The following is a 27710-nucleotide window of genomic DNA, read 5'->3' as shown; positions in this document are numbered from 1 at the left end:
AGGTTAACTGTTTTTCAGACTAATAAGACCCAGAATTCTGATTCGAATTTTGGTCAATTTGAAACCATATATGAGAGGATTTATGAGTGGAGGAATGACAAGAAATTCAATGGCAACAAAGTTTTTGAGGGTTTGAGGTAAATGTTTTCCAAATCGCGTACTCATCAAATCAAAAAGTACAGTAAAAATAAAAGTTGTTAAGGAGACCAAATGTGGCACACAGGTCTGCATGAACTTTGCCCTGTTTTCCGTCGAGTGCACACACGTTTTGATGAGGTACATGTAGGACCAAACGATATAAACACCATGAAATACATAAATGAGTATTGAGATGTATGCAACTATGTTGTTAACAAGAGTTTCAGCTGGGAAACAAGCGAGGGAGACAATAATCCAGTTCACACAAAAGAGTCTGGAGATGAAAGGGCTGCATAACTTCAGCCGTGCTGTCAGAGAAATGTTTGTGCCTATAACACAGAACGGTGTTAACCAAGAGAAACAAATTAACTGTATTAGTCTTTGCCTGGACATGACAGAGTGGTACTCTAGAGGTCGACATATAGCCACATATCTGTCATATGCCATGACTGCAAGAATAGAGAGATCAATGCTCACAGAAGAGTAAATCACTTGAGTTTGAACGAGGCATCCAGAGTAAGAGATGACATGAACAGGAGAGAGCAGATCCCACAGAAATTTGGGATAGAAACCTGCTGTCCCGTAAAGCCCGTTGATGCAAAAAGTGCAGAGCAGAATATACATTGGTTCGTGGAGGCTTTTGTCCAAGATAACAGTCACAATAAGAGCAATATTTACCAGCAGAATTGCACAATAACACAATAAAGTGAGAGAGACAAGAATAAATCTGTGGCTCTTCACTTCATTCAGACCTGAGAGATAAAATAGTGTTATTACAGAGACATTATCCATCATGGATTGAAAAATTGACCTTCTTTTTCTGACCTTGTGTTGTCTACGTCTATGTTGTCTGTCCCCTCACAACACAAGAGAAATATTGACCAGCAAAATCGCAAAATGACACAGTAAAGCAAGAAAGTAAAGAATAAATTTGTGGCTCAGCGTCTTATTCAAACCTGAAAGAATCAATAGTGTCACAACTGAGACATTGTCCATCATTATTAGCAACTGTGTCCCTCACCTGTGAAGATTACATAGTGTATGTCCCTTACAATGTCTGACTTCTGATCTTACTGTTCCTAAATGACAATGGCGAAATGGTGGGAGGAACCTTAAACAAGCCAATCAGCATTTAGAAAAAAGTTTGTGGTCTGGAGCAGAACCCAAACCTTTAATATACTGTGAGTTGTTTTTTTTTCTTTGTCCTTGTGTTCTCTACGTCTATGTTGTCTCTCCCCTCACCTTACCGTCTCTCTGTTGTGGAGACGTCTGCAGAGAATAAACTGTCGTCCCGTGTGGTTTCTCTGAGCACACTGTGACAAGTTTCACTGTTAACTTCAGGAGCGCCGTATGGAGCTCATCATGCAAAAGTATCGCTGGAAGCAGCTCTAATCCACATGGAGCTCCCGAATTTAGTGGTGAAACGCGGCACGTTGTGTTCGGCGGTTTTTTTTCGCCGCGTCACTGCGCAACAATCGTGTCCCTCAGCCCGGCTGTGACGAATGACGCGTCTGTGCGTTGAATTTGCGTGAAAAGTTATTGCGCAATAAATTCGCGTCCGGTGTGAACACAACATAAGAACTATGTGTTGCATTGTTTGCATAACTTTTTAACACGGTTACCGAGATTTAAACAATGATGAACGACTGCAACTTTTTTTGTTGTTGTTTAACATACTTTTGTGTTTCTAAACATTTTTCCTGCACTTTCTGTAACCTGTAATTAATGCTAACACCACAATCGAAATCAAGTAATATACGGATATCTCCGTGATAATCCATCTAATGCTTTGTACAGAATGCACTAGATGCTTTATACTCGGCCTGTAAACTGATTGCATGATTGTATCTAGTTATCTTGCGATTAATCACAAATTAATTGATCTAAATGTACCTTAATGTGATATTTTTCACGTTGTTAATAGTCTTATCAACATGGGAGTGGACAAATATGCTTGCTTTATTGTTTATTCTATTTCAAAAAACGATGACAAACACTATCACATAAGAATGCAAGCAGTCCACCGAGCAACAACAGATGAACATATCCACCTGAACATTACACAGAAATGTATTTTACAAATTTACACTATAATAAGGGCCACACGGTGATATAGTGGTTAGCACTCTCGCCTTGCAGCGAGAAGACCCGGGTTCGTTCGTTGTTTGTACGTCGGTGAAATACGGTCGCTGACTAAATACAGCCACCGCTGGCCACAGTCTGATGCGAAGTGGTGCAAACACACGAACACATGTTTGCTGACTTTATCCGGCACATTAGCTTCATATATAAAATCCTCTGAGGCTGGAATTTTGCGTAAAACACTGTGCTCCACTGTGCAGCCACGAACAGCACACTTGTCCCTCTGCGTTGAAAAAATACCGCTCTTCCTCCCTCGCCTGCACTCTCGCATTTTATAGGGACAAGGTGGAGCTAAGATGGAGCTCTCAAAGTAAACTTTCTGGTGGGAAGGCAACATTCGTGGTGAAATGCGCATTGTGTCGTCACAATGGCAGGGAATTCAACATCGCATGTTTTATCGCTTATACTTAGACTAAGGGGGACCACGAAAAAAGGACTGAGTATTCTTTTTCCACACTTTGGCGACTGGTAGGGCCTCGTCTATTAAGCCAGGTTTATTGAAGACATGCTTGAGCATTACATACACACATACGCATGCATGAGTTAAACTCATTGACAGCTTGCTAATATATAAGACCAGCTTTAAGTCGCATCACTTCATTCCAAAGTCACTGACATACACATATATATATATATATATATATATATATATATATATATATGTATATATATATATATATATATATATATATACATATACATATACATATACATATATGTATACAGTGTTGTGCTAGTTACTGAAAAATAGTAACTAGTTACTTTGGAAAAAAGTAACTCAGTGACTCAGTTACTTAAACCACAAAGTAATGCGTTACTGAGAAAACTCTGTACTGATGTTTTCCACTACAGGGGAAAAAACATGTGCTTTTATCTGCCATTGGACTCTTGGAAAAATAGCCTGATATTGCTAAAAGAGATCCAAATAAACAATTAAACATACCGTGCTATTGTTTTATCAAGTTGTGCCTGGCTATGGGTCCGTCTTTCGAACTCCAACCGCTGCAGCTTGGGTGGAGTGGGTGTGTGCTCGCTGCTGTGACTCTCGCTCTCGGATGCGGCGTTAGCTACCTTAGCTGCTAACTTTGTTGAATCATGCCGCTTCTCCAGGTGCTTCAGCAGATTGCTGTTGCTGTTGTTCGCCGTAGAAAGTATTTTTGAACCGGGACATAGTTTACAAGTTACCGAAATGTTGTTTTTCCCTCTGCTCTCCAGTTGAAAATAATGTGAATACCTCCACGAGGAGAAACTTATCTTCCCCTTCTCGCTCGCCGTCATGCCGTGCCCGATCCTGTCCAGTCCTCTTCATGGCGCGTGTTTGATTACGTGTGGGACGCTAGAGGGCGACAAGTGCTTTGTTTTTCAATTCAATTAAACTTTATTGATCCAAGTAAATATGTTATGATAAAATGTTATGTGTGCCGTTGTAAAACCTCACCAAAAGGAACGAGTAACGCAGCGTTTGGTAACGGAAACGGAATTACTGAATTTAAAAAAACAACGTGTTACATTATGAGTTACTGAATAAAGTAACGGCGTTACTGATAACGCGTTACTGCCCAACACTGTATATATCTATGTGTATATATACATATATGTACACATATATATATATCTATATATAGATATAGATATATATACATATTCGTTTTTGTGTCTGCATTTGCAATGGAATGATAGCAAATGAGTGAAACTGAAGCATGTCTTGAATCAACCTGCTTTAGACATTTTTCCCACATCAGATATTTCTCGACATGAAAAAGGACAAACACAGGTTTTACCAATAACATTAAATAGACATAGTTCGGCATACTTGAAGCACTTACTTCTTGCTCTTGTTTGGATCCAAATGTTGAAGTGCACTTACTGGAAGTCGCTTTGGATAAAAGCGTCTTCTAAATGACATGTGATGTAATGTAACATAAACACAGAGGTGGAAAGAGTATTGAAATATTCTACTCAAGTAAAAAGTACTGGTCTAAAAATATACTCAAAGTAAAGTAAAACAAAAAAAAAAGTAGTAAGTAGAGTAAAAGTTACTTTCTTGTGTAGTGCAAAACAGACAAAGGGGACACAAATCTAACATGAATTATTTTTAATCACTTTTCACTTTCCTCTTTACAAATTAAAGTGCTGACAAGAATATAACAAGAAAACACATAATGTATCAGTCAAAATGGGACAAAGGTCACAAATGCTTTAACTTTTTCCTTAATTAGCGCCATTAATTTATTGAAATTAAGACTTCTTTTTTTTTACTCAGCAACAGATGTGAGTTAAAATGTAGTGAAGTACTGTACTTCCAAAAAACCACACTTCAGTAAAAGTAAAATTACAAATAAAGAAAATGAATCAATCAATTACAGTCACGCGAGTAAATGTAATTCATTCGCTCTGCGTCAACATAAAAATAAGAGAGTCAGGGTTGTGCTTTTGTTCAAGTGGGAAGGTATAGGTCACTCACACTTGGTATTTCAACATGTACGAGCTGTTTTTATGTCTGAAAATGTTTCATTTCTTTATTTAAAACTGCATGCATGTTTCCCATTTTTTCCTGAATGTTTTCCAAGGCATACAGCAGAAAACCAGAGTTTGCTAAATAAAACAACTTAAAGAAAAATAGCACAAGTAAATAAAGGATCAGCTATTTAGAGTCTGATGGAGAATTAGTTCTCAAACTTAGACAGTTACACTACATTGCTTTTCCCCAGGTATGGTCTTTCCTTCTTCTTTGACCTAACTATTATGATTATTTAATATACATCAGTCTTCTAAATTCAATTGGATTCATTTTCTTTGTGGTCTGTTCTTCAGATGTGACCAAAATCTGGCAAAACCTTTTCCATTTTCCCCCGCCTACGACCTGTAACTGTGAACCACACACAGCCTTGTGTTCATGCCGTCTTCATTAATACTAATATTGATATTTCTTCTATTAGCTCATGTTACAATTTGTGCTGTTTCTTCCTGAGGTTTCTCCCATTTTGTTCCCCGATGCAAGGCTCTAAGGACAGAAGGTGTCACTTGCTGTACAGACTGTAAAGCCTTTGGAGGCGAAACTTCCCTCCCTCCCTATTTTTAATATTTTCTTTTATTTTAAAACTGCATACAAGTTCTGGATGTGTTCCAATAACGTGGAAATAAACAATGTACACTGTATGTTCATCATAGCATAGCAAAACAACAAATTAAATGGTGGCTTAGGCTTTTTACACAGTATATAACAATAATAAAGTGGTGTTTGTAAGATAGTAAACATTTGTTTACAGCTGAGCATGCAGTCTTTTTTTTCAGTGTGAGAGAAGTTACAGTCATTTGTTAATTACAGATGTTCACAAAACATCAGCTCACCATCTGGATCACGCATCACACTTGTCATCCTGTGACGAGTGAGCATAGCATGAGAAAAGCTTTGTTTATGAAACACACACTGGTCGAAATCACTGGATGGGATTATCAGACAGATATCGAACAGATAGAAATGTCAAATCCAAAAAGAAAGTCAGCAAAAGCATATTAGCTGAGTCATGTTTGAGCTGTTTATGTCTTCCTTTTGGGAGAACAACATTTGTTAAACAGTTATGAGAATGATGTCTTTAAAAGGACTCAGCACAAATGTGTTGTTAACAGCTTCATAGTTTCCTAAACTGTCTGAAATTACTGTATCGTGAGACAAAAAGTGGTATCGTCCCATCCCTAGAAAATGACAACAACGTTAATATCAATAACAATAACAAACTAGAAGAATGTTTAAAATTAAATCTACTTTCAATCCCAAAACCCCCGCCACAAAACATTTTATATGTTATATATAGTTCATTTTCCAGGGTTAATGTTGCCGTTTGAGAGCTCACGTTTGATCTGCATGTTCACGGGTTCACACTTTGCATTCCTCCTTGTAATAAAAACCAAATTCACAAATTTGCGGCGAATTGCCGTCAGTCTGAATCCATAAACGAATGGATTCACAGCAGGAGGAACAAGCAGGAATTCCATTGCCATAAAATTATTTAGATGTTGCGATATATACAGAGACCCAAATCTCATGTAGAACAGATCTAAAAGGGTACTTATTGTAAAATTCGTAAGACCGATTAAATGTGGCAGACACGTCTGCATGAACTTCCTCTGGTTTTCTGTGGACGTCAGGCATGTTCTTATCAGACATCCGTATGACCATATAATCAACACAAAGAGTGCAGAGAAAAACAAGACATTGAAATATGACACTCCAGTGTGTCCTCGAGGTGGTGAGCAAGCGATATTAACAATCATCCAGTTCACACAATAGACTTTCTGTATGTGTGAGCCACATAGTCTTGATCCTAACAACGTCGCTGTGTTCATAAACATACAAAACAAGGGTATGAGCCAGGACAAAAACAGAAAGGCAGAGATTTTCAGTTTGGTCATAATGACATGGTAAATGAGAGGCTGACATATAGCCACATATCTGTCATATGCCATCAGAGCCAAGATAGAAAACTCAGCGCAGACTGATGAGTGTATTACAAAACCCTGCAGCATGCATCCAGCATAAGAAATAGTGTGAGTTGTCAGAAGATCCAGAAGGAATTTAGGATAAAATCCAACAGTTCCATAGAGTGAATTGATACATAGATTACACAAGAAGATATACATTGGCTCATGGAGCTTTTTATCCACAATAATGGCAACAATTAAGGTAGTATTTCCAAACAGAATAATGATGTACAACAGTAAAGTTAGCAAGAAGAGGACAATTCTGTGTTCCATTGGGAAATCCAAACCAGAAAGAGTTAACTCTGTGACAACAGTAATATTTTCCATCAACCTAAAAAGAGTTTGCAATTGTTATTATTATTATTTTTTTTAAAACATCTTTAAAACAACAGCTTTACCTGTTTCACCACATCACTCTTGTTACCTAAGCACAGCAGTGGAGAAAGTCTCTGTCAGACCGTGCAAGTCAAGGCCAGGCTCAAATGACTCCAGTAAAAACCCTTTTCTGACAAACAGACAAGCCAATCATTGAAGCGTGCGTGTGTGCGTGCAATAATAACAACGTGTGATTGGTTGGTTCACATGATAGGGTTTGCTCCTCCTCCTTCCCTTATGATAGACGTCTTAAACACAGTGGTTCTCAAACTTTTTTATACCAAGAATCACCTGAGAAAATATTGAGCTCTCAAAATAAAAACTGTGAGCAAAAATTCTAATCTTCAGCCATCTTTAAGTTTAATTACTCACACATTCTTATAACCAGACCTGTGTACAATGTTAACAGCCATAACTTAGGATAAGACACAAACTAGGCACCTTTCAAGGTTCCCTCACTAAATACCAAGGCACCAGGCATCTGGACGGATACACTATCTCAAGGCTTACTAACTATAAGTATCAGACATGGCACGCTGCTTGCCAAAATCTGCGATGATGCCTTACTTTTCAGATGTCAGGCATTGTCTCAGTTCTCGTCATATCTGAGCTGTCTTCAATACAATCTTTCAATTTAACTCATCCGTGACAAAAAAACATTATCAGTGTAATATCACGTCAAGTTTGTTGAGTTTAGTCACTCACGTCTTGTTTTCATATGCACTTCCTGTTTTATTTTGTATTCACCTTTCCCTCTCTTTTCAGAACCTGACTTCCTCCCATTGTGTGATTTCCCGCCACTGTGATTGTCTGCCCCGCCCCTGATTGCTTTCACCTGTTACCACTTACTTCCTGCTTAAATAGTCCTGGTCTTCCCCTGTCATGTTGCCAGTTGGTCTTGTTTGGTCCATGAGTTATGTCGTCAAGTTTATTCCTAAAAAGTAATTCATGTTTCCCTGGTTTAGTTTACTCATGTTGAGATTTATTTAATCCTACTGATGAGCTTTTGTTAATGTTTTTGGTCCTTTTTGTTTATTCTTGTTGCACTCTTAAATAGACGGGACTCCGTCTCACAGTTTGGCAACTTTATTATTTTCCCGGTTCTGAATCCGTCTTGTCTTTTTACAACCGTACACAGTTTCGCGGCACATGCATCAGCAAAACAACAACAATACTCCTCTGGCGCTGGCTGATGACATCATACCAAAACCAACCGCAGTTCAAAAAGATATTTAATACAAGCGAAATGAAAATAAAGCTCAAGCAACGTCACTGGCCTCTGAATTATTAAAATATATTAAAATGTAAACTTAAATGATAACATTCACATCAAGGTCTCAACATTCTTATTAAGTAAACTTGTTGTTAAACATTACATTGACTATGAGTCATGCATTTGAGTCCTCCAGTCTCGTCTCTAAAAGCATAACAATCGGCACGTTAAAATACAGCGGCGTGAATAGGTCAAGCAAAGTCAGCTGCAGACTTTTCAAAGGAGGCAGATGTATTCCCAATAAGACCATGTTCTCTCTCATTATCCTTACATCTACTCCAGTATATGGTATAGTGAAGTTAGATTAAGATTAGATTAAGATATTTCAGTTCAGTGACTGTGTCAGACGGAGTCTGTGCTCGATCCGGTCATGCAGGAAGTACTGAACAATTCTATGAGCAAATCATTTAAATGAACTGATTCTAATGATTCAGTACACTTAAAACAACTGCTTTACAAATCACTAGGTTGTGTGTTTGTGTCATGTAAAAAAAATGGATATGTCTATCTATCTATCTATCTATCTTTCTATCTATCTATCTATCTTTCTATCTATCTATCTGAATAGATAGAAACTGAATATCTATTGATGACAAGCAGAGGGTCAACAATAGGCTATAAAAATAAAGCGAAACCCAAAATATTAGATAATTAATTAATGTCTTATAAGGCATGAAATGAACACATCAGGTGAGCAAAACAAAACTTGTAAAACAAAGGGATTCAATATCACATACCTTAAGGAAAAGAATATCAAAAATAAACAAAGAAAATCTTATCTTGGTTCTTTTCACAATAACACACACACACACACACACACACACACATATGTATGTAAAACATGTTTACTTGTCACAATTTAAATACTCTTTAACATTGTCCATCAAGAGAATGTTTTTGTTCCATTTGGTTACATTTTTATTTCAGTCAACATCAAAACACCTTCAAATGATTTCATTCACAGATCAAAAAAGTATTTCCGCTGTGTATCATGACATTATTGCATCTGTTATGAGTGTTTCTATTAAAAGGCCTCAGTCAACAATAATTCACATCAGGACGGGGAGACTGTGTTTCTCTTTTTTCTGATGTTTACTGTGTGAGCACACATGCAACAGCATGACAACATTCTTAAGATTTGTTTTCTAATTTCAGGTAACTTCAGACCGTACACAAGAGGGTTGAGAATGGGAGGAATCACAACAAACTCCAGTGACAGAATTACACCCAGAAATGGATTCAGCTCCTCAACATTAATCCTGCTGAGGGCAACGTCACAAAACACAGTGATGGAGTAATTGACGAAAGTAACAATGTGTGGCAGACAGCTTTGTATGACTTTGCTCTTAAACTCAGAAGAGCGTTTTCGACACACCAGAAAAATCCGTACATATGTATACAGCACAAAAGCCAAGGGCAGAAAGACAGTGGTGATGGACACAAGCATACCAATGAGATTATTGAGCGCAGTAGACACACATGACAGTTTTACAACAGGCCAGTTTGCACAGAATACTTTTGGTATCGCATTTCCACACAGAGGAAGTCTGGAGGCGAGATAAACACAAGCGAACACAGAGAGGGATGGATAGATCCACGCTAAGGCTATCAGCTTTGATACCATCTTCAAGGTCATTTTGTTGTGGTAATGTAAAGGTTGACACACAGCAACATACCGATCATAAGCCATGATGCCTAAAATGGTGAGCTCATAGGATGCATAGGTGTAAATGACATAGATCTGAGTAAAACACGCCCACCTTGAGATCAGATGAGTATCAAACACAAGGTCTCGGAGAAATCTGATGAAGAAGCCAGTAGAGCCGTAAAAAGAGTTAATCGAGAGGCTCATAACAAAAATATACATGGGCTCGTGCAAATTTTTCTGCCTCACTATTACAAATATTATGACAAGATTAGCTGAGACCATAGAAGCATACAACAGGAGACACAGGGCAAATGCTGGGTAGCGGTAACTGCCTAAGTTCATAAACATGGTGAGGTTAAAATAAAGGGGATAACTATTATTATTTTCCATTTACTCCATAAATTATTCAGAAGAGGGTTTGATGAATAAACAAAACACAATAGAGCACCTTCTCCTGCTCCTCACTGGTTCCTTTTTCCTTTACCTGAGGCAGTTGTCTGTTGAACAGAAGAAAAAACACTTCCGCAGTGACAAAATGAACAAGACAGCTGTGCAGGAAATTTGCATTTGTAATAACCTCTGACATCAAAAGGAACTAAGAAAGTATCTTAAAACACAAAGCCTCAGTTGTATTTATTGTTTTAAATCAATGTTTTTTTATTCATCTCACCGTTCCCAGATGCTCGTTATCATGTCCCTGTGTCCTCTGTAGCATAGCGGGCAACCACCAGTGTTTTTAACATGTCAAACAAACTGCAATGACATCATCACAAAAGGGGAGTTTTCAGTATTGATTTGCATATATACTAAACGTGACTCTGGTGAAAAAAAAAAAAAACTTTTAACACTCAGTCACTTAGTCTTTAGCGTCTACACACATTTCCAAACACATTACTCAGAGTTGGTTAAAGTGATAAGCAATGGCCTAAACCTGGAAAAGGATATTTAAAGGCACATCCGAAGGGCCGAAGGTACACTGAGCACACTAGGAACACCATATTAGTAATTGGTAGTTCTTTACTCTGCTATTAATTCTATTGCTATTAATCTGCGGTTCCAAAATCTGGGCTGAACTCACAGCCTGCGCATTGTGCGTTGATGACACAGTTCGCATCATGCTCACGTTCTACATCACTAGGATTCAAAATATGTCTATAGGGAACGGTGAAGGTGATTAATGCTGCATAGTCAAGTCAAGTCAAAACAACTTTATTTCTAGAGCACATTTGAAAAACGACCAATGTTGACCGAAGTGCTTTACAGAGTTAAAGGCACAGCAACATAAAAGGTATAAACATAAAATCAATAAAACATAGAAGTAAAACAGTAAAGTAGTGACAAATTGTAAAAACTACGTAGAGGTATCTGGGTTGACTTTTTTTTATCCTGAAATGAAGGCCAGGTAGAAGAGGTGGGTCATTGTTCAATGGTGGAGGCAGATTTAATTTCCATGGGTAATTTGTTCCAAAATTTGGGGGCAGCTACAGAAAAGGTCCAATTGCCTTAGGTTTATTATCAGGATGTTGACACATCTAAAAGCAGCCTGTTATCAGACCTCAGAGCTCGGGATGGTGTGTGAAGAAGACCGAGTTCTGAGAGGTAAGATGGTGCCAAACCATTAAGAGCTTTAAAAACCAACAATAACATTTTAAATCAATATTAAAATGAATAGGGAGCCAGTGGAGGCAGCGCAACACAGGTGTGATGTGGTCTTGTTGCATTTTTTTCTGTTAAAAAGCGATTGGCAGCGTTCTGGACTAGCTGGAGTCACTGGACAGTTATCCAAACAAAAAAGCTGTTATATATTGTTGTGGCACATTTCCTGCCAATGAGGAGAACCTTTGTTTTATCACTTAAGTTTGTGAAAGTTGTAGGAGAACCATGATTTCATGTAGGCAATCATAGTGAGAGAGAGAGGGAGGTGGGTGGTAGGATGGAGGGAAGTTTGGTGTCTGTCTAGTTCATCTCGACTGTTTTCCTTGACAGTAATTTGAATTTTTAATCAAACAAATAGACAATGTGCTCAAGACAGGTTTTTATCGTTTTAAATTGCGTATGCTGGCCAAATCAAAGCCGTTTCTAACTCGCCACAACCTCGAGGCAGCCATACACGCCGTCATTAGTTTAAGACAGGATTATTGTCAGTCTTCTCTGAGCCGCCTTCATTTACTGCAAAGTGCAGTAGCTCACCTTTCAACAAACGCAACTAGACGGGGGCATGTCACTCCAATCCTTTTCTCTCTCCAGTGTGTTTTCGAATTGATTTTAAACTAATGTTTGTTTTTGATTTGAAGGCCTAAACAGCCTTGCGCCAACCTATTTAACTAAAATAACTGTTCACAAGCATGGCAGAGATTTGTGGTTGTCTAGGTCAAGAGGTAAAAAATGGAATGACCCAGCTTATTCACTTGCTGCCCTCAGGCTCTGGAATAAGACCCCCCCCACACACACACACACACACGTATGTAATCAGTGACCTCAACCTCTTTAAATCAAAACTTAAAACACATTGAGAATGGCTTGTAATACCATTGTTATTTTTTTTCATTCTTTGGTGGTTTTAATTGGTATTTTCATGCTTTGGTTTATGTTTTATGAATTAGTTTTTATACTATGTGTTTTTAATGCTGTGTGTCTGTAATGCTTTTATTTTGGAAAGCACTTTGGTCACCTGTGGGTTCCTGTAAAGGACTAAAGAGATAAAGTGCATCAAATTACATATCTGTCTGTCTGTCTGTCTGTCTGTCTATCTATCTATCTATCTATCTATCTATCTATCTATCTATCTATCAGCTAGCATGCTACCATTTTAGCTAGCAAGCTCTCTAGCTAGCTAGCTAGCAAGCTCTCTATTACTGTATATGTTTTCCCCTTATAATGTAACACTTTTTGATTGTCGAAAATCAACCGTTATTCAGTATCATGTCAACAAATAACAACTGCCAGTGGATAAATAAATTGTGCTCGATAGATTATAACCCTAAACCTATACAAAAAGTGCCTGTTGTTAAATTCTGATCATAGTACCGATTATCTGTTGACATGATACTGAATATCTATTGATGACAAGCAGAGGGTCAACAATAGACTATTAAAAACAAAGTGACACCCAAAATATTAGATACTAATTAATGTCGTATAAGACCAGGGGTCGCGTTAACCGAATATTTTCCGTCATTGACCGTTTTTTTAAAACGGTGACGGAAAAAATCTGAGAGCCATCCGTCATTTTGACAGATTGCAATTCACACCCCTAAAAACTATGTTGATAAAAGAGGTGAAAAAAGAGGGATAGATGCAGATGAAGGACAAACTCAGCCCTTGGCCTCAGCGGAGCGAGGAAGCGGCAGTAAGGAGGTTAGGCGAGTTCAGTGGGAGCGGGAGTTCTCCTGGCTGAGGAGGGAGGATAGAAAAATGTTGTGCGACAAAATAAAGATTCCCATCGGAGAATCTGAGCATAATTTCTGACCTGGACACCGTACTCAATGCATCTCGCTATCCTTGTAGTGCTGACAGTGTGTTAAAGAGCTATGGACAGGAGGCTTTGGAGCGCGTCTGTGACCGGTGCAGCTGATCCACTAGTGCAGAAGGAGCGCATGTTGCGGGATTTCATACCACGCGCAACTACGCGCAAGCAGTCACGCGATTTAAGTCCATGTGGACCAGGAGGAAGGTGTGAGACTGTGCGTTTAGGCCACAGGTGAACTGTTCATATTCCACTGCAATATGAACAATGCAATTGAATATGTCATTATTATCATTTAAAGTGACCGTAAAAATTGATTATGACGGGATTTTTTTGACCCTGTCAGTCAAAATGACAGACAACGAAAAAGTCTAGCGCAACCTCTGTATAAGACATACATCAGATGAGCCACATATACAAAACTTGTAGGACAAAGGGATAACATATACCTTAAGGAAAAGAATATCAAAAATAAGCAAAGAAAATCTTATCTTGGTTCTTTTCACAATAACATAAAATATATTTACTTATCACAATTCAAACACTCACAAGAGAATGTTTTTGTTACCTTTGGTTACATTTTTATTCAAATCAATTGACATAAAAAACACACACCTTAAAATGATTTAATTTACAGAGCAAGTATTCATATAGTTACACTGTGTATCATGACATTATTGCATCTGTTATGCTTGTAAGAGTGTTTCTATTAAAAGGCCTCAGTCAACGATAATTCACATCAGGACGGGGAGACTGTGTTTCTCTTATTTCTGACGTTTACTGTGTGAGCACACATGCAGCAGCATGACAACATTCTTAAGATTTGTTTTCTAATTTCAGGTAACTTCAGACCGTACACAAGAGGGTTGAGAATGGGAGGAATCACAACAAACTCCAGTGACAGAATTACACCCAGAAATGGATTCAGCTCCTCAACATTAATCCTGCTGAGGGCAATGTCACAAAAGAAAGTGATGGAGTAATTGACGAAAGTAACAATGTGTGGCAGACAGCTTTGTATGACTTTGCTCTTAAACTCAGAAGAGCGTTTTCGACACACCAGAAAAATCCGTACATATGTATACAGCACAAAAGCCAAGGGCAGAAAGACAGTGCTTATGGTCGCAAGCATACCCATGACATTATTGAGGGCAGTAGACACACATGACAGTTTTACAACAGGCCAGTTTGCACAGAATACTTTTGGTATCTTATTTCCACACAGAGGAAGTCTGGAGGCAAGATAAAGGCAGGCAAACACAATGAGGACTGGACAGATCCACGCTAAGGCTATCAGCTTTGATACCATCTTCAAGGTCATTTTGTTGTGGTAATGTAAAGGTTGACACACAGCAACATACCGATCATAAGCCATGACGCCTAAAATGGTGAGCTCATAGGATGCATAGGTGTAAATGACATAGATCTGAGTAAAACACGCCCACCTTGAGATCAGATGAGTATCAAACACAAGGTCTCGGAGAAATCTGATGAAGAAGCCAGTAGAGCCGTAAAAAGAGTTAATCGAGAGGCACATAACAAAAATATACATGGGCTCGTGCAAATTTTTCTGCCTCACTATTACAAATATTATGACAAGATTAGCTGAGACCATAGAAGCATACAACAGGAAACACAGGGCAAAGGCTGGGTAGCGGTAACTGCCTAAGTTCATAAACATGGTGAGGTTAAAATAAGGAGGATAACTATTATTATTTTCCATTCACTCCATAAACAATTCAGAAGAGGGTTTGATGAATAAACAAAACACAGTAGAGCACCTTCTCCTGCTCCTCACTGGTTCCTTTTTCCTTTACCTGAGGCAGTTGTCTGTTGAACAGAAGAAAAAACACTTCCACAGTGACAAAATGAAACGAGACAGCTATGCAGGAAATTTGCATTTGTAATAACCTCTGACATCAAAAGGAACTGAGAAAGTAACTTTTGTGCTTATTGTTTTAATGTTTAATGTTTTTCCTTTACTCATCTCACCATTCCCAAATGCTCCTTATCGTGTCCCTGTGTCCTCTGCAGCATAGCGGGCAACCACCAGTGTTTTTAACATGTCGCACAAACTTTAATTACATCGTCACAAAAGGGGAGTTTTCACTATTGATTTGCATATACATTAAACGTGACTCTGGTGAAAAAAAAAAAAACTCTTAACACTCAGTCAATTAGTCTTTTGCACACATCTACACACTTTTCCAAACACCTTAACTCATGGTTAATTTAACATGCTTAATGATAAGCAATGACCAAAACCTGGAAAAGGATATTTATAGGATTTATAGGCACTAGGAAAACCATATTAATACTAGTAGTTCCTTATTCTGCTATTAAAAATGTATAAATTGTTTGCGGCATTAATGCCACACAAACTTTCTCTTCAAATTCTGCTTGATGGCTGCATCACCTCTGTTACCTACAGAGCCCCAGACGTGACAAATACTAAACAGTGGCCACAAATAAGTTTTTCGTATACACAAATAGGTTTAATGTGAGCACAAAATACAAATTTATAATAATACCTCCGCGCACACGTCACATATACTCAGGGTCCTGTAGTATCCCACTTCACCATTGTGTGGCGGTACAAAATCTGGGCTGCACGTGCAGCTTGCGTGTAGATGGCGCAATTCACGTCATGCACATGATGCGCTGTGTGTGGAAGTATACCAGGGCCTTAAGACCGTGAGAGGGTCAGAGGCCTTCACCTTGGCGATGAGTCAAGGTTTTTAACAGAGGTGTGGATTCTTGGGGCCGGAGGACCCAGTGCACTCACATCCACACGATCAGGGTGACCAAACACTATGACTTCTTTGGTTCCAGGAGAACCATGATTTCATTTCCTGTAGGCAATCAGAGAGGGAGGTGGGTGGTAAGATGGAGGTTTGGGGCACAGGTACAGCTGGGTGTCATGTGCAAAGCAGTGAAAATGGAAATTAAACTCAGGCGACCTAGATCAGTGGTTCTCAAAGTTTTTATACATAAGTACCACCTGAGAAAATACTGAACTCTCGAAGTAACACCATGATCAACAACGTCAAAATACAAACTATACATATACATATAATGTTGTATAGGGCTCCAAGGATTATTTGATTATTAATCAATTCCTGAATGAATCGTCAACTATTTTGATCATTGACAGGTTTGCTGATTTGTCAGCTTGGATATTTTCTGGTTTATTTGCTCCATGTAACAAAGAAATAATTAAAACTGAATCATTTTGGTTTGTGGACAAAACAAGACAATCGAAAACATCATCATCTCCAGGTTTGGTCAACACTATTTTTCAACATTTTGAGAAACTCATCGACAGATTAATCGATAGTTAGTTGCAGCCCTAATCTTGTTCTTTAACCATTTTATCTTGTTACAGTTCCATCTCTTTTACTTATTTGATTATTTGTTTTATTTATTTTTATTATTTTATTTTTATTTAATACTGTCTTTTGGGCATTTGCGCTAATTTGTGAATCAACGATTCATATTTAATGATATCATAATTATTTTTAATAGTTTATTTTGACACTCTTTAATTGTTGTTGCACGTTTGCAATTTTTAAAACTAAACAAGTAAAGCCTTTGTCATGGTTACAAAAATGCATTGTCTGTTGTTTTATTTTGTTTCTTCTTCACCATTCACGAAAAGTGAAAATCAACACAATTTAAGCACAATCATTTTAGATTCAAGCCTGGCATGTTCTTAGCCTTACTAAGAACATGCCAGGCTGACATAAGCAACACAGCTACAACTGTGCAGATTTCCCCCGGAATCATCATGTAATTTACTGCTTTATCATTGGCGTTGATAAAGGGCCCCAAAATCAAATGTTGCTAATTTGATCAGGGCCCCAGGAAAGTTTGTGCCAGCCCGGTCTGCTGTCAATTTCCTCTTCTATTACATTCCAAATGTGCTCTATTGGCTCGATCCAAATCTAAAATTCTTTACTGGATCTAGGTGGAAAAGACACTGAGATTCACTCAAGTCATTGTTATACAGATACTCCCACTCACACTCCCACTCTGCCTTGAATATGTAAAAAAAAAAAAAAAAGAGTTCAACCATTTTATCGGTTGCATTTTAGGACGCAAGTTCTTCATCAACTCACAATATTCATTGATAGATTCACACAAATGAAAAGTGTGTTTGGCTCAACTCCACTTGGATGTCAAAGCTGTAATGAGAACCCGAGGGGCAGATTACTGCATGTTTTTCAATATGGAGAGTGACTAAGTTACAAATGGTCAACAGGTCATTATCTCCATCATCCCCCCAAGAGCAATTAAACACACTGTGCTACCCCAGAGGGCCACCCCAGAGGGCCATCCCAGGTAACCAAACCAAAACAAAAAATGTTTTCCAGTTTAGCAAATGGTCAAGAGAATATTGGTCGTAGTGCTTTAATTCTGTTGCACTTTTATGTAATATCCATGATAGTAAAGGGAACTTGTGCATTTCTGGAGGCAGTGTTTTGACTTCATGTCTAATAATGTGCAACATTTAAAAGTCAGACACTTTAAATAAAAACAACCAAATAACACTTTTCCTTTGAAATGATGTGCAATCGATTGTCAAGATACACGGTCAGTGTAGTGGTCAGAACTCTTGCCTTTGCAGCAAGGGGACCCGGGTTTAAGCCCCGGTTGGATCAAGGGCCTTTCTGCATGGAGTTTGCATGTTCTCCTCGTGTGTGCGTGGGTTTTGTCCAGGTTCTCCGGCTTCCTCCCACAGTCCAAACATATGCAATATGGGGATTAGGTCAATTGGACACTCTAAATTGACCATTGGTGTGAAAGTGAAAAAGGATGGTTGTTTGTCTCTATATGGCCCTGCGATGGACTGGTGAACTGTCCAGTTTGTACCCGTCCCTATTGCCCTATGTCAGCTGAGATTGGCACAGCATCCTCCTGTGGAGGATAAAGCGGTAGAAAGTGGATGGATGGATGGATTGTCAAGATGTAACTTTAATTTCTAATCAGTGCCAATTTTTCCGAAACTGCTGGGCTTTTTTTCCGGTCCCCTCCTGACCAAACTAGAAGTTCACTGGTCCCCAGGTCATTTTGAGTTTGAAGGCCCCTGCGCTACAGAGACAGTTTCTTCCCCCAAGCTGTCTCTTAAATGAAAAATGAATCTCTGCACATTTGCACATTTCTCTATACTGTGAAAGACCTTCATGATCAGTGAAAAAAGGTGTTAATGTGTTACTTTGTCGTACTTGGAGTTATACCACAGTACACTTTTCATAGAAGTTCACACACAATCAGATAATCAGAGGAATATCCTTGACCCATGTGTACAGGGTCACCACCATGGAGAGGTCACAAGAACATATGGCGCACGATGGCATCTGTAACAACCTTTACAGATAACAACCCGTCCTCAGGTCACGTGACAGCTACCTAGTCACCGTCGTGCTGTTAAACAACAATGGCAGAGAGGATACAGGACACAAGTCACTTGTCACTTTATTGAGGTGGGTATTTGCTTTCCTAGGGTTTCATATGGTTTGAATTGCTTGTGGCATTTTGTTTATTATACTTTGGCAGCTGAAGCAAACGATGTTGCCTACAGTGTTAAGTGTTTGAGAACCGCGGTCTTTTTTACAACGCCCACAAGAGGGATAGAGCGCCACTCGCTGTAAAAATGAACGAAATGAACGAAATGACTCAAATAAAGATTAGTTCAATTTACTGTCCGAGAGTAAAAGATCCGAGTCAGTAAGAAGAGTCGAACTTCCCATCACTAGATATAATTATTATTATATCTAATTATTCTGATTTTCTGGGTATAGTCCAATGAGTTCATTTCTTTAATTGATATGCATAAAATCACAATACCTTATTTTAAAGCCTTCTTTCATGTTTTCTTTTGTTCCCATGTATATAATAAAGTCTACTGTATGTGCATTGTATGTATATTATTTACAGCATGTTATTGTTTTTGCCAGATTTTACAATTAATTCTACTCTATTGTTGACACGTAAAATATTTCAGTGATTAGAAAACAAAAAAACACAAGCAAGTTTTGTTTAAGACACAATTTCCACTAAAAATTGAAAAACTAAAACGGGTTTGTGTTCAAGTACAATTTTGGAAGTTAAGTTTAATCTCATTTAAAAATAAAAGTAACACCCCTTTTTTTAGATATTGTTAACAAACTGACCACCAATAAAGAGACTCTTCAAGTAGATCTAGCAATGCAAACAGCTCAAAATGACTTTAATACCATGATTAACATAGCCGATAAACTCCAAAGTCTGTGATTAATTTTAACGCATAATTACATTATGTGATGTAAGGTTAGTGTAATAACTTGAAATAGTCCCACAGCCCACCTTAATGCCCATCACTGCCATGAAATTCCTTGTGGGTGCTACAACACCAGACAGGGGCAATTAGCGTTACTCAGTGTTAATGTGAAATACGTTGTAATGAAAGACAAAACAAACAAAACAGTTCTGAATGACTAAACATGGGTTTGGCCCAACTCCACTTAGATGATGACTTGGATGTCAAAGCTGTAATGAGAACCCAAGGGGGCAGAATACTGCACATTTTTCAATATGGAGCGTGACTAAGTTACAAATGGTCAACAGGTCATTATCTCCATCGTCCCTCAAGAGCAATTAAACACAATGTGCTACCCCAGAGGGCCATCCCAGGTAACCAAACCAAAACATTATGGGGGGGGCATTATGGTTTCAAATGTTGTGCATTTTCCTTAACCAATACTTGGGTTATTGGATGTCTTTTTCTTTATTTATTTAAATTTAAAACAGTGCACATTAGCAGAACGTACTGTAACTTATGTGAGGCTAATAAAACAATGCTGCATTCTTGAAGATCTGAAGGGAAGGCTAATCAGGCTCACTCAAAGCCCGATACGGCCAGGGATCCGGAGCTCAAAGACCAACGTCAGGGGAAACACTCGCTCTGCTGACTTGGATGTTTGTGGGACACACAGATACAGCCTGACGAACTGTGAAACATGGCGTATTTGCTTTTTTCACCAGTAAAACAGGGTTTTAAATCCAATAGGGCAGAGTTTTTCCACAGGGGACGTTTCTGTTAACTTTGGCCCTGAGTCGTGGCGCTATGTCACGGCCAACGTGCAGCTCAGAGGTCACATCAACTCGCTTCACTTTGACTTCTTCTCCTGCTAATTACATTAGTGCTTCGAGTGATGTTCGCCCTCTGCTGGTATAAGTCATAACTACACCATATCTGAAGCCCTGACAAATGACACACAGATGAATAGCAACAGCTGTTGTCTGTTAGTTGATGAAATCTGTCTCAGTCAGTTCAATTATTAATAGCAGTTAATCAACTAAAAGTAAATCATTAACATCCGTGCTGTAGCATGGTAACCTGCGCCAAGTGCCACTTCTGTGTCTTGTGTACCTAATAATGTGGCCATTGAGTTTAAGCATCTGAATGTGTGCATGAAAAAGTCTTTTAACAGAACAGAAATGCATATAATTCAGCTAACCAAGCCAAACTGTATCATAAAAGCAGTGACAGACTAAAAGGATCTGACACTGTAATGGTAGCCGAGGGTGCGCTATCGAGTGGGTGTGGGTTTGGCCAGGATAAATCAGAGGCAGAGTGAAAATATGGACATAAAGGTTTATTCAGGCTTGAGGGAGAAACAAATCAAGCATTAAGTGTCCATGCGCAAAATTCAAATAAATCAATAAAATTAAAAAGGAACAAAAATAAATCAAAATTCGGCACAAAGTCAAAGGTCAGCAAAAATTATAGCGAAATTCCAAATCCTCTCATCAACCAAATACTCCGAGAGTCACAGTGCAATCACACAACATCGTCAAGACTAACTGACATAGACTGGACGCACAAACATATAGCAGGTGGCCAGCACCATTTACACTTAAGGGGGAACATATAACAAGTAATGAATACACAAATAACAAGACAGACTCTAAACCAAAGTACATTACATTACATGTCATTTAGCAGACGCTTTTATCCAAAGCAACTTACAACGGAATTGAGTACAATCAGCCAGGGGTGGGATCGAACTTGCGACCATAATGTCTTTCGCACACAGGGTAGGGTCTTAACCACTGAGCCACTCCACCCCAAAGTACATGTTCTTAGATGTCAAAATTTTACAAAATAAATACAAACAGTCCACTCTCTTGCCCATGAAAAAGGACACATCACAGAGGGGGTTTGATCAAGACCCACCTCTGTCATCCCCATGGTCATAATTACTGTGGACTAAGCCAATTAGGCCCGGAACCAAATAAATGTTCACGTTTCTGGTCCGGCTCCTTTTCGCTGCCGGACAGACGCGGCCAGACTGCGGACCACAACAACACCTCCGGCGCAACCGGTAATCCATGTTACATGCTACCTGTTTATTTTATGCTCAAGTTTGCGCACCTGCTTGAGCACCTTAACTGTCCACCATATCCCGAATAATCCTGTGCGTCTCCTCTTCTGCAGATATGCATATTGTGGCGTCAACAAACTCATGTACTGTAAATGTATAGAGTATAATTAACACTGGCGTCAGTATGCAGCTAAGAAGTGTAGAATTAATTTGGCTATGAAAGGATAAAGTCCGCAGCTCAGCTTGACACTGGTCAAAAACCAAAGTCTGATTGAAAGAAACACTGCAGTGAAATATTTAACAGTAAATATCTAACTGATTACATTCCGTGTGCACTGAGCTTCTGCTCTCCCACCTGATGTCAAACACGTCTCGTCTTCTTTAGCAGGATTACTCATGTTAAAAGCAACGAAATAAAAACATTTGTGCAAATAAAGTATAACTGAAAAGTTCTTTTCTGCACCGCTCCGGTGTTTGAGACTGCAGTTTGGTTTACTCATTAACTTAACTCTGTATAAGTTAGAGATTATTTTCTTGTCTGTGACCGATGAACATAACCTGTGCCCTACAGGAGTTGGGTGTTTTGTGTATGTATGTGTGTATGTATGTGGAGATTTACCAAAAAGTTAAGTACTTACAAGATAAGACAGGAGCTGTGTAGAATCTAAAGGTGGGCCGACAAGAGACTAAAGGTAACTAAAGAGAAAGCTTTGCTCAATAAAAGAGTCAAAGAGTTTACTTCAGATTGGAACAAGGAGACAAAAAGACGCACCGTCATGACTCACCGCTTCTTTGAGGGGAAGGAACATGCCTCCATCTACCAAACATATCGCTTTCCGCCTCCTGATGGGCTCAGAAATATTATTCTTCAATACTTGGATAACAAGGTATGGTACCACCAAATGTGCTTTGAGTGAACAATACACTGTTTTATCACAGTTTGGAGTTTGCTGACCAGATGTTAAAAAGTATAAATATATACTTTTTTTTATATTTATATCTTCTGCTCAAAAAAAGAAATTCTCTTCTCCTGTTTTATATTTATTTTGTTTGTTCGTATTAGAGAGCAAAGCGGAACCAACACACACTCCTTGTTTGAATGCACAAACTTGGCAAATGAAGTTGATTCTGATTCCGATCAACATTGCTACCACGTGATTGGCAGATTAGATATTTGTTGTAGGAGCCATACATTCATTTGTATTTTCTGGGTTTATTCCTCCTGAACATCAGGGGGCGCAATGGTTAAAGGCCGAGGCTGGAGCTGATTTTTAGGAACAGGTGTAATTTTTATTTTCCTAAAATGTTTCAGTATCAGTTTCTCTGAACTATCAATTAGCAATCAGTAGCGGCTGAAAATGGGACTTGGCGACTACACGTGTGTTGACAAGCAGTTGAACATTTGGTGTACCTAATGTTTGGTGTACCTAATGCAGTGGCAGGTGAGTGCATCTCAAACAATCACACGTGCTAAATACTGCATATCTGTTCCCAGAAGGGACAACCACACGAGCTGGCAGTCGATCTAGGATGTGGAACGGGTCAGAATTGTCAACTATTCGCGCCACACTTCAAAGAAGTCGTGGGAATGGACGTCAGTGAGTGTCAGCTGGACGAAGCCAGAGCGGTGCAAAGTTGCCCCAACATCACATACAGGTAATTATTCCCAAAACTTCCCAGCATTCCACACTGTTGTTGTTTTTTAAACTTCACGTTTGCATAGATAAAAGATAAATTATTTTATTTCATCACTAGCCTGTTTGAATTAACCAACCATTAATTGCAATGACTGACAGCTTTAAATTTGTGTGTCCATGTAACACAAAATTCAACTCTTGTATACAACAAGGTTCATTTCTACATGAGTAAATCAGCGTAAACAGAACGTAAGGATTCATCCGTCAAACTCTGGTTGTAACTGTAAACAGACTATTTAGAGGAAAAAAGAGTAATTGATCCAATTGTAGTTTTATAGTGATATACAAATCTGCTCTCTAAGGCTTAATTATTGGTTAGTGTCTAACTAACCTTAGGAGAACTATGAGCTAATGTTCTTTTTAATGTTTTGTGATACTGACATTCCACCAGCAATAGAAACGGAACCTCGCCAGAGCAGGTACTAAAAAAAAAGTACCTGGTGCTACGCTAGTGGATACGCAAGTTAACCGTGCTGTGCCACCATTTGACAGGACATGGCCGTATGTGACGCTGCGGTTTAGCCGCATGTCCCTGCACCTGTTATGCAGCCACTGTGCTCAACAGGCCAGGTTTGCCTCAGGCTAAGGCCTCGTGGATGAATGTGGAACACATGGTGGCTGAATCACACTGCACGCTGCTGCTGCTGCTGCTGCAGAGCTCATACTGTTCCAGCTATTTGTTCATACGTTTTGGATTTACCCTTCACAAAAATGCCACAAAGATGATCATGTCTGTCACAATAAAAAGCCACTGTTGTCTCTGTGTCCAGTATTTGGTATTCACATGTTCTGACTGGTTGATTTCCCTGTTTCATCTGCAGGAAAGGGACAGCAGAGGAGCTTCCATTTTCACATAACTCGGTAGACTTGCTGACAGCAGCATCAGCAGCTCACTGGTTTGATCAGGACAGGTTCCTGGCTGAAGCAAGTAGGGTTCTGAAACCCCGGGGCTGTATGGCTCTGCTGGGCTACTCTGATATGAGCAGTAAACTTCACTACAAGAACTGTGGAGAACAACTCACCCATATCTTTAAAGAAGTGAGTGCACTTTGACTGAGTCACACCAGTATCTTTTATACAATAAAAGTCCCTCATCAATAGGTATTTCCATACTATTATTAATACACAAACACATACAAATGCATTTGTGAAAGCTGATACAACATTTTTAATTTTTGCAGACAGACAACACACACACACACACACAATGTCATTTAAACCACTGCTCCACACAATGCAATAACTGCTGAAATGTATTTGTTATAATGTAATCAATTCCCAGATGAAGCAGACGCTAATGCCACACACAAACAACCGAGTAGCTGTATGTGAGAACAAGCTGGAGGATCTTTACGCTGCCATCACTTTTCCAGACAAAGAGAGGTATCAAATTGTAATTTTTTTTTTTTTTTTTTTTAAACAATTAACATTGATACTCTAGACAGTAGAAACAAACTCAGAACATGAACATCATCTAGTGCAGCCTGAGAAATTATTACTTTGGGCCATAACAATGAATTGGACCTCTAACCGAAACATAAATAAAAGTGTTTGTGCTCACAATAGTCCAATTAAGAGATTCTGGTACTGTCTATTGTACAGTATCAACCTACCCCAATCCCGGTGATTGTCCTTGCTGGTAAAGTTTAAAAGCACACAATTACACCAGAGCTAAAATCTGCTTTCCATTTATTGTGTTACAAGTATTGGGGCCACATGTAGAAAAAATAAATTCTGAGGAAAAAGTCAGAATTCTGAGATTAAATTCTCAGAATTCTCACTTTATTCTCAGAAATCAGAAAAAAAAATCTGATTCTCTTCTGTATATTTGCTATTTTAATTCTTTATCTTTTTTTTTTTTCTTCTGTGAAATAACACATGGATATTGTACTGCATTGATATACACACAGGGTTGAATATATCGAAGCAAACCAATTAATCTCATTGAGAAACCTGATAGGATTCATTGAGACCTGGTCCGCTTTTCAAACGTACAAAAAGAAAGACCCCAAGTCTGCTCGAGACCTGCTGCTCAACACTCAGGACAGGTAACCCCACCACACCCCAAACATCTTAACAACCTCATTTACGTGTGTGTGGCGCTGTACTGAGCTGTGATGCCACATAATCACTCTCTGCACTGCTTCACAGGTTTCTGGCTGCGATGGCTGTCACGTCTCTTGACACAGAATTAAAGTGGGAGCTGGAATATTACTGCGTCCTGGCATCGTAACCACAATAAGCTACACTGTAGCACTTTTTAACATTTAAAACATGTGATGCATTCAAGGTACAGTGTAAAATGTGGCAACATTTATTGCAGCTACACCTTGCAGCCGATTGTCCTATTTTTAAATCTTACATACTGGACCTTTAAGAAGAGAACGTATTAAATGTGGACATTCTTGTCTATTTTCTTTGTCTTCTTACCCCTTTTTTTTCTTAATGATTGTAATTGTCACAGGAGGGGAAGTGCCCCATCTTGCACTTTGAAGTGTATATTTGTATTTTACAAGTTTTCTTAAACGTGTTTTACATTTTGCACTGAAGAGGAGGAAGAGGAGGTGCCAGGCTGTTGTGGTGGTGTGGGGTTCTTCCAAATAATAAATTGTTGAAATTGTTAAATTGCCAATATGTCTTTCTTCTTCAGACTATGACACCAAACAAGTGTCCATAGCAGAATAGGCTGTTTAAGCAAGTCTTAAACCCACAATAAAAGTGGCTCCATTTAAAAGGGAAATAATCAGACTTTCCAACAGTATAAGACTTATTGCCACGAAGCATTGTTACAACAGAGAAATAATCGATCAACACATTTCTTTACTTTCGGTGCTAAATGTGTTTAAGTATCAGTTCACCACTGGAAAGATGATATTTTTTTAATTAAAACTCACTACTGACACCAATACTGGACTCTATCATATTACATTACATGTCACTTAGCAGACGCTTTTATCCAAAGCGACTTACAATAAGTGCATTTAAACATTTGGGTACAAATAAGAGCTAGAAGTAAGTAAGAGCTTCAAGTAAGCCAAACTATAGAGTCATAAGAGACATAAGTGTGATGTATAAGCAAGTTTTTTATTTTTTATTTTTTTTTATTTTGTTGTCTTAGCTTTCCGCTGTCCGGATGTCGAAATACAAAGTATACGATGTGATCTACGTATTAAGGTTATCCCTGACTGTTCTACCAACATTTTTTATGCAAATGGTTTGTATTTATCTTAAAGATCACTCAAAGCTGCTTTACACTACAGTTTTTCACCCATTCACTCACACTTTTATACGGTGCGTTTACTGTATGTGCAGTGCATTTTCTATCACTCGTCACCTGCACACACTGCCGGCACAGCTGTCACATGTCACCCGAGGACATGTCGGTAGTATGTAGACGAGCAACCTTTGAGTTGAAAGACGACCATCCCCCCCACCAAACGTTCAAAATAATTTCAAGATATTTCATGTCCTATACTGGACCAATGGATGGAGGTTTTCTCATTACACACACACAGAAAAAGTGTTACACAGATTTACAATAGCAAATGTGCTTTTGCAGCATTTCTTTGCCTGCAAGAGGTAAAACGTGACGAGGCAATAGTTAGAATAGAATAATACCATGGTGCTAGTGTTGGAATGTATTTGTGTTTATTGTTTGCAACAGGAAACAGTCTAAGTTCAATTCTGCTGACTCTTTGGTGAAAGAGTACCAACATTAATTAACCCACTATCACATGGACCTTTGAGCTTTATGTGGATTTCCATTCATTATTACATTCATTTATATTGGCAGTGTTTTACAGGAGCAAAGGTTGTGCAACAAGCGAGTTGAAACACATCATGTGAAAATATTTGTCGAGCTGCCTCTTTAAACACGCTCAACAAGTTGAACTGTTGGCTGTTCCAATTCTTCTCCAAACTTTCTTCTTCCCATCATTCTGGTACAGGTTGATCTTAGTCTCATCTGTCCAAAGAATGCTGTTCCAGAACTTCAGGTGTTTTTTGGCAAAGTCAATTCTGGCCTTTCTATTTTTGAGGCTGATTAATGGTTTGCACCTTGTGGTGAATCCTTTGTATTTACTCTCATGAAGTCTTCTCTTTATGGTCGGCTTAGATACTGATA

At 38.7% G+C, this 27710-nt stretch overlaps 5 protein-coding genes across 5 annotated transcripts; 1 reads left to right on the top strand and 4 right to left on the bottom strand.

The window, feature by feature from the left end:
- Window positions 1–3: 3 nt before the first annotated feature.
- On the bottom strand, window positions 4–1395 carry LOC131455233 (olfactory receptor 11H6-like). Its single transcript, XM_058622758.1, has one exon. The coding sequence runs from the start codon at window positions 931–933 to the stop codon at window positions 4–6; it is 930 nt and encodes a 309-aa protein (XP_058478741.1). The 5' UTR covers window positions 934–1395.
- Window positions 1396–6003: 4608 nt separating this feature from the next.
- On the bottom strand, window positions 6004–7180 carry LOC131454683 (olfactory receptor 6E1-like). Its single transcript, XM_058622567.1, has one exon. The coding sequence runs from the start codon at window positions 7087–7089 to the stop codon at window positions 6097–6099; it is 993 nt and encodes a 330-aa protein (XP_058478550.1). The 5' UTR covers window positions 7090–7180; the 3' UTR covers window positions 6004–6096.
- Window positions 7181–9464: 2284 nt separating this feature from the next.
- On the bottom strand, window positions 9465–10448 carry LOC131474826 (olfactory receptor 4B13-like). Its single transcript, XM_058652520.1, has one exon. The coding sequence runs from the start codon at window positions 10446–10448 to the stop codon at window positions 9465–9467; it is 984 nt and encodes a 327-aa protein (XP_058508503.1).
- A 3815-nt stretch (window positions 10449–14263) lies between these two features.
- On the bottom strand, window positions 14264–15247 carry LOC131474816 (olfactory receptor 51E1-like). The gene has a single exon (XM_058652509.1). The coding sequence runs from the start codon at window positions 15245–15247 to the stop codon at window positions 14264–14266; it is 984 nt and encodes a 327-aa protein (XP_058508492.1).
- Window positions 15248–21908: 6661 nt separating this feature from the next.
- zgc:162396 (uncharacterized protein LOC555292 homolog) lies at window positions 21909–26212 on the top strand. The gene is made up of 6 exons (XM_058623317.1): window positions 21909–22777; window positions 23386–23546; window positions 24409–24625; window positions 24870–24970; window positions 25498–25635; window positions 25739–26212. Exons 1-6 carry the CDS (start codon window positions 22667–22669, stop codon window positions 25818–25820), a joined length of 810 nt encoding a protein of 269 aa, XP_058479300.1. The 5' UTR covers window positions 21909–22666; the 3' UTR covers window positions 25821–26212.
- Window positions 26213–27710: the final 1498 nt, after the last annotated feature.

This window comes from Solea solea, chromosome 2 (assembly GCF_958295425.1).
Source record: "Solea solea chromosome 2, fSolSol10.1, whole genome shotgun sequence".
In the NCBI taxonomy this organism is placed as follows: domain Eukaryota; kingdom Metazoa; phylum Chordata; class Actinopteri; order Pleuronectiformes; family Soleidae; genus Solea; species Solea solea.
This window is presented reverse-complemented; position numbering and strand designations above follow the sequence as displayed.